General features: G+C 50.3%; 1 protein-coding gene across 1 annotated transcript; it reads right to left on the reverse strand.

Moving 5' to 3' along the window:
* Positions 1 to 13: 13 nt before the first annotated feature.
* LOC100897438 (nidogen-2) lies at positions 14 to 7,630 on the reverse strand. The gene is given in 25 exon segments (XM_029110769.1): positions 14 to 533; positions 677 to 832; positions 933 to 1,080; positions 1,169 to 1,298; positions 1,541 to 1,715; positions 1,889 to 2,003; positions 2,168 to 2,250; positions 2,336 to 2,421; positions 2,539 to 2,638; positions 2,730 to 2,975; positions 3,087 to 3,212; positions 3,312 to 3,400; positions 3,502 to 3,549; positions 3,761 to 3,888; positions 3,984 to 4,051; positions 4,207 to 4,308; positions 4,642 to 4,696; positions 4,813 to 4,931; positions 5,102 to 5,213; positions 5,326 to 5,464; positions 5,640 to 5,694; positions 5,782 to 5,980; positions 6,027 to 6,138; positions 6,256 to 6,425; positions 7,373 to 7,630. Coding segments are annotated over 25 exon segments (3,117 nt in total). The 5' UTR covers positions 7,565 to 7,630; the 3' UTR covers positions 14 to 369.
* Between the last annotated feature and the right edge of the window lie 218 nt (positions 7,631 to 7,848).

The raw sequence follows: 7,848 nt of genomic DNA on the forward strand, positions 1-7,848 counted from the left end.
CCTGGAATTATTTACAACGATGATGTTCTGACGAGCGCGACTGTATATTCCTGAGAAGGAATGAATTCGTCATTACTAGGGATCGTTAAGGTTGGGAGAGTGATGGATTCTGTCTTCCGCGTTCCGCTCAGCAGCTCAGATTGATCGTGAGCTCGGGATTTGAACTCGGTCCTTTCTTGAGCACATTTCTCAAAAATTGTGCGGAGTCACGTCAGCCTTGAGGTTCCTCCCTCAATTTCTTCCCGTGCCCACGTATCAGGGTTAAATCTGTTTTTTTTTGTATGATCCCGGGAGGAACATGACGCGAAGAGACATTCGTATATGTGGAATGCGATGTTGATCTGGCCTAAATAATCGGTACAGAGAGCTTTATTTCGTGTAGAACGGAGGAGTCGTCGGCGGATACGGTGTCGTCAATGTGCACTGTCCTGTGCTTTGGAGGATTTCAGGACAGACGCAGCTCCTCCCGTATCGGTCCGATGGCAGACACATGTAGTCGCAATCCCCTCGCCTCGTCTCGCACGACGTATTGACTGCGAAACATTGGAACGCGTATTAATATTGCGGGAACGGATCGATCGTTCAATTACTATAATTGATCGCTTCTGCGCTCGGATCTGCTGCTCTCAGACCGACGGGGGGCATGTACGCGGGAGATTAACATGGAGGAGCTTACTTTGCGGACATTGTTTGGGGATCACTGCGACTGAATATAATCTCGAGCTGCCGAGTCCCGCTTGCGGATATTTACGGGGGCTGAGCTCTGTCGCGTTCGTTCGATCGAGCATCTGGAGATATGGCACGTTCCAGTCGGTCCAATACACGCGGTGTCCTGGGGAGAAGGCGGTACGTCATTCGAAGTTTCGACGCATCTTTCTAACGGGGACGTCTCGAGCGACTCGTCGCCTCATGAATATGAGAATGAGGCTTACTGTGCAGAGCGATGCCGAAGATCTTGCTGTCAAACTCGTTTGAGCTGTGGATCACTCGGCGCGATCTGACGGTCGGAACCACCGTCGGGTCGAGAGAGACGCACTCAATGGTCTTGCGTCCGGCGTCGGTCCAGCATAACTCATCGGACTGGAAAGTCGAAAGGGAAATGTGATTTGAGCATCTACCGGGATCCTCATGTTCCGGAACATTCTTCAGGATTCTCCACGAGATTCACCTCGACATCGACGGCCAACATGTTCGGGACGACTAGCTCGTGACCGACGATTGTCGTTCGGTCGTTGCCATCCATGGAGACTGACTCTATTCGAGGATATTCCAGACTTCTATCCGAGAAATACACTTTCCTGAAACAAAAAGAAAATATCTCTCCGTACACTCGTTTTTGGTGGAGCCTCGAGGCTCCGGGGCTGATCGTGTCAATCGATTATAGCGATCCTCGCTCATGGCCTCGAGCGGATGGATGTTGATCAATGAATAATGTGGGGACGTCGGAGCTTCTGGCGTGGGGTGCTTGTGATAATTCGCTCATTTAGGATGTTTCGATAAAACATTATCTATAGAGAGAGTGAGGAGAATTCTGACTCACCCTTTCTTGGGATGGACAGCAATTCCACGAGGTTTATCGAGGTCGTCATCGACAATGGTGTAAGTGTACTGGAAGTTATGCATCGAAGCGACTTGGATTTTCTTTGCCCCGGAGTCGACCCAGAAGATATTTCCCGATTTATAATCAACCGCGATGCCTTCGGGATTCATGAGGCCTGCAATAATAATCGATCCATGTAGTCATCATAGAATACGCAGAAGGAAGCGAGCCGTTCAGCATGGCATTCGGCTCTTCCCTTGTTTGGAATTGGTTATACATATTATGCAACGGCTCATTCGAGGAAGTTTAGTTGAAATCTCAAGCGCATGGAAGTTCTGAGGAAATTACCTGAAACAACTTCCTCCCGCTGCTTGCCATCCGTTCCAACTCTGAAAATTTTCCCGTTTATCGTATCCGTATAGTAGATTTTTTCGTGAGCGCAATCCACAGCGACTCCCACGATCTATTGGGAGCAAGAAGAGAAATTCAAGGGTGAAAACCAGCGATAGATACCGGCCATGACAAAGAATAAGTCCCGAATTAAACTCCAGAGTGGCGGAAAACCAATAAAAAATACCAGGAAGAATGTCTAAGAGCAGATACATATATTTCAACGACAAGCTATACCTCCGAAGTGTCGAGCCCCAGGCCGAGAAGCCGGGCTGTAGATGCGGGAGTAGGTACGGACGGTACTTGGAGAATCGTCATTCCTGGGAGAGAAGCGAAATTTCAGCCATATAGTCAAAATGCTAGATATCTCGGGAGCCATCGGAATATCGGGGGTTTTTTACTGACCGCGAGCGAACACAACTCGATCAGAATCGCTGTCGAGCGTTCGTCGAGTGCAAGAGGTTCCGTCTCCGACGTAACCGCGGTCGCATCTGTAATTAGCAATAATTAATCACATGAGAATTATTCTACCTATCCCGATATGGTCTCCGAGATCATGATGCTGATCTGGAGGGCCAAGATATACGCGCACTACGATCGACACTCACACGCATGTTCGATTTACGCAACGAGCGTTCCTTGGACATTTTCCAGGATCTTCTTCGCAAGAGATCGTTCGACAGTCACGAACGCCGTCACCGACCGTTCCTGTGAATTACGTAAAGCGATGTGAAGGGAGTCGCGACGACTAACCGCCCGCCTTTCCCGAATTCTCATCTTCCTGAGCTCGATAGCTAACCTTGCATGCAGAGACAAGCGAAGACCCCTCGGGCATCTCTGACGCAGGACGCCATTGGGTGACACGGACGGGAGCATCTGTCCTCCATACTCCCGGGCTGCTGGATCGTTTGGATAGGCTCGCAGAACTGACCGTTGTGCTGGAAGCCTTGGTTGCAACGACAGTCGGGGCCATAAGCCGTATCTATGCAATGAGAGTTCTGTGCGCAGGCGATCGATGTGCTCGCACAAGTTCGCGGGATCGCGACTGCTAATTCTGCTGCGAATCGGGAAAAAACTCGGTTATGTTCCTTCCTCCGTAAGGGAATTGAATTGCCCACGTCAATTCAGGCCATGCCCTTCCTCCAACAATACTCACGAACACAGCGTCCATTCCGAAACTCCGATCCTTGGTTACAGACACAGCGGTAGTCGATGTCCCCGTTCGGGACACACTCGGCCTCACCACAGTCTTTGTTCAAACAGGGGTCTAATGCTGATTTGCCTGTGAAGATCGATCATGGAGTTGGGCTCCCAATGACGCGATCATCGATCGACCCGACGAAGATCCACAAATTAAATTTTTCCTTTCGGAATCACTCACCGATTCTGAAATCAGCTTCGGCATGCATATTCACTCTGCCAGGCGGTGCTCGATCGTCTACACGAACAGTACCACGGTTGACAACAACCCTGAAAGCACGGCACTGATTAGAGGTCTGTCTTTCGAAGAGGAAGAAGGCAGTGACTGAAATCTTCGATAGAGGAACCGCTCCTCCGAATCGTCTACCCACTTGATAGGTGTATCCAGAAGCTCCTCGTCACACGGATTCGCTGTGAACCTGTGAAGTAAAAGAATGATTATTTGACATCAGGCTCGGATACTTGCCGATAGCGAAATTATAATTTGAGTAAGGAGTCAGGAATAAATAAAGATCGATTTCCCGGCGCGCGGCCACGCCACCGCCGAACTCCCGATCGCGAACCCCTCTATACTCTCAGAATATTCTTTCCGTTTCCATTCGGTTCTCGAGTGAGTGAGACCGAGCCTACCTGATCGACTGGTCGACGTTGAAGATGATTGATTCAGCTTGAGGACCTTCCAATACGAATTGGAGACTGGATTTCGACTCGAAAACTCCAGACTCTACTTGACTGAATACATTCACGTACTCGGGCACCTGGGGTGAAAAGCCGAGGATGAATGCGAATTCTCCAGTGTTGTCGCAATCTACTAAAGCGGAAGAGCGGATGGGATCACCTGTAACTGCTGTACTGTCGGAATTCTCGGCAGGTTACCCCGTACTTTGAAACTGGCCTGCAGCGTGTTCGAATAAGTCAACCCTGCAATGGAAATAAAATAATTGAGGCTCTTCATCTATTTTCAATCGTTCCTCCTCGACGGGACGGCCATGATGTGTAGATTCATCCGGAATCGAGAATCCCCTCGTCTCCTCTGATCAGAAGAGCTCCTAAGTGGTAATTCTCCTCACTGTTACCTTGATATTCCTCGTCTATCCGGATCGTGCTGCCGTATCCGGGGAACGAAATCTCCACAGTTCGGTTGAAAACTCCTCCACTCAAGAGCAGACCATTCCCTCCTGAGGATGGACAGTCAGTGTCAATGAATGAGAATTATATTCAGGTACCCTTGAGGATTTCATGGATGCCCACGGCCAACGACTCCAAAATGAACGACAGTGTGAAGTTGGAGTCCGCTCAAGTACTTATGCGGATCTTGGACGAGTTCACGCCGCTGCATGGAATTTCTCCAACTAACGGTCAAGACGCGACTGGGAGAAAACCTCTTGCCGAGGGGCGCCATAGGAAACGAGACGAGCTCAACCTCGCGAAAGCTCGATCATGACCCCTCGCGGAAAGTGCCGACTTCCTTCCGCTCTCGACCTTGTCTTATGGTATCACTCATTGCTCACCAGAGTTGACTTTTCCGAAGAGCCAATGGAGGCCTCCGCTGATGGGATAGAGTGCCTGGGAAGAGGGAATAATTTTTGAATCCCTCATAAGCCTCGCAATGGACAAGTCTCCCACTGGTCGAAGGAATTCGGGTATCGTATGAGACTTCACGAAGAAGCGTCTACGGATACCTGGAGTTCCCTCGCTGTGAACAAGTGGTCTGCTGAGATGGAAAAATAAGAAAGTCCCGAGGTCGAGTTTCCATAGCCGTAAACGTCGGTTGCCTTGATCTCACGCTGATCGAGTGTGCCTTCAAAAGTTCATCCCATCATTCCATGCTGTGTAATATGGCCTAAGACTCGGGGAATTCTTCGAGTGCCCCTCTGATCTTTTACATTGGCCGTAGAGCCCCAGTCCGCATTCATCCACGGATCGAGAAGAAATGTGATCATGAGGAGAGCGGACGAAGGAAATACCCACCCTCGAGTTTTCCTATCACGTGGAACGCCAAATGAGATTTCAGGGGTTCGCAGAAATATCCATTACCAATTGTGCCCGCTGGACAAGTGCAGCAGAAGTGGGACCCGACATCCTGTAGAATTGCGAAAGTTACTTCTCTCGGCACGAACACGGCATTCTCTCCGTGCTAGATCCGACAATGGTCGAGAGCTGTTTCTTTGCTATCGTCTCAATAAGCATCCTACCTGGCATTCCGCTTCAGGATGACAAGGATCGCTATTGTCTTCACACGTGTTGCTCTCTATCCGGAACGGCAATTCGGGTTCTTCAATGGTCCCGTCGACTCTGTACAAGTGAAGCCCATTCTCGAGCGTGTTGCTCCGCCTGAGGAAGAGAATAAGACACGATAGGCATTCCAAGGAGTTTGCGTCGTCAGAGCCTAATTATTTCTGCCTTGGCGAGGAAGTTCTGCGGATTTAGCTTCCACTGAAAGTGTACGGATGTGGTCCGGAGCAGCCGCTGGGAATCGATCAAAATAGGCCGCGATCGATTCTCTTACCTGTCTAGCGAAAGCATTCGCGGTCCCCCAGACTCTCGTAGTGCGACTCCGCCGCCTAAAATGAAGGTGGTCTGTTATCGCGAGCAGCGACCGGAACCGATCCGAGCGTCCTCGTTCCCTGTATCCGTCATATGAGCCTCACCATAGCCGTCGAAAAGTCCTGCTTGAGCCCAAAACTTCGGTCGACCGGGCTGGGTCACGAAATCAGCCCACTGTATTCCCTTTTCAGGGTATGACATGGCAACGAAACTCTTCCCCTCGCTGCTCCCGATCGCGACTTGGAATGTGTTGTACTGCGAATTGTCCATTCGGGGATATCAGATGACGGATCATAATCCTAGCTCATGAGATCTATAGGTATCTAGGCTTTCTATTCCGTCAACTGACCTTGAGAGGAGATTCATCACTGCCCTTGGCTGCCGTGCGGTACCAGGTGACGACGATGAGGGATTTTGTCTCGACGACTTCTTTGAAGTACTTTCGAATGAGATCATCGAACCTTGGATTCGGAAGGGATATATTGAATTCTTCTTCCCACTCGAAATAAATACACTCGCTCTGAGTCTGGGACCGTCGATCGACGATCTGTGGACTTCCGGGTCGCTCTCCGACTCACCTCTCGAGATCATCGGTGTTCTTTGTTTCTTCTCGATAATAAATTTTTCCCTGAGTGGCAACATCGATATCAGCGAAGAATGGCGCGATCGTCGGTGAATGTATATGATTCAATGGTGAGAAGAAAGAGGTAGAGAACTGACGGAGACCTATCAGGCCATTTTCACCAATCTGAAATACCATCGGAAGAATTCAGACTCCCTCCGAGCAAAGTACGGCCAACTCAGGAACAAGAGCGCAATCCCGCCGTTTTCCGATAAGATTGCGCTTGGATGGTGGTGTGAGTGCCGGCTCCCTCCGAAAATCATCACCCTTAACTATGGAACACTTTTCACAGGGAGCCTAAGGGAAGATCCAGGTGATCAGCTGGCGGGGCCAAGGGGAGTATTGACGCGATTTTACTCGAGTTAGACTCAGGCTTATTCTGTCATTCCGACGAGGATATGCAGGAGCTCAGCTCTCTCAGGATCTGATCGCGTGCAACGCTTGGATGTCGCTGACCCTGTGTCCCAAGTGACTTGTGGGTATGGTGCTCGGGGAACGCCGAATGCACAAAGGGTCGTCGAAGGTAGGACCGGTGATTCGACGCCGGAACCTGGCGCCCGGAGACCCACCCGCAGAACTGTCAGATCTGTGTGAGGAATCCAACTGTACTCCACCTCTAACATAGGACTCCTTACTCCTAGGGTAGGAAGTACGAATGGAATCCTGCGGGGAATGAAGGAGGGGAAGAAGGAAATCGGGTTTGAGCAGAGTACCCTCGGGAGATCTCCTTGAGCCAGGGCTTCCCCCTTTCTTCTGTATTACTTCTTCAATGAAAGAATTGGAATTGTTCCTTCTTGGATGAGAATGACCGAAGCATCGAATATTTTACTTCGGTGCGCGCTTCATTCTCTTATCTTCCGAGCTCTTGCTCCCTTAGCGAATATCGGTGCAATCCCGTGCTCTGGAGATATCTCCAAGCAAAGAATAAAGGTACTCAGAACGCTCGAACCGTCAGATTCTCGATAAAGAGACAATCTCCGATTTCCCTCGAAGCTCTCGAGAGTCCCCGGAGGTTCACCTTGTTGTCTAGATTCATATCGTCTCACGTTCGCTCCCTTCTGCTCGAAACTCACAAAAATGGTCCCGTACAGCTTCCGCGCGAAGTTCACCGGGAAACTGAGCTTGACCTCTTGGAGATTATCGGCGGTATCCTCAAGGACCTCGTCATCTTGACCGAAGGCGAACAAAGTTTTAGAATCCTCAAAGGCGTTAGCGACCGACACGGAAGCGAAGACACAACAGAAAAGCAACGTTGTCCGCCGCATTTCTCTGAGCGAACCGCACGACGATGGAACACAACGACAACGCTAGGAGGAAGTCCAGCGCAACCTCTTGAAACGGATTCGATAGCCGATATGCGTTCGGCTGAGACTCGGCGGTGCTCTAGCAAAGAAACTTGTTCTGGAGAGGGTTCTCGAGCGCTCCATCCCCTCGAGTATCGGTCGTTAGCGGCGGCGACGACGACGAAGATGAGTTGTAGACGGACGAACCGTGAATTCGTGGGCGGCGGCCGGCACCCGTACTCGTGTACTCTTTAATCGGTTATCCA

The sequence above is a fragment of the Galendromus occidentalis genome, unplaced genomic scaffold (assembly GCF_000255335.2).
Source record: "Galendromus occidentalis unplaced genomic scaffold, Mocc_1.1 scf7180000077089, whole genome shotgun sequence".
In the NCBI taxonomy this organism is placed as follows: Eukaryota; Metazoa; Arthropoda; class Arachnida; order Mesostigmata; family Phytoseiidae; genus Galendromus; species Galendromus occidentalis.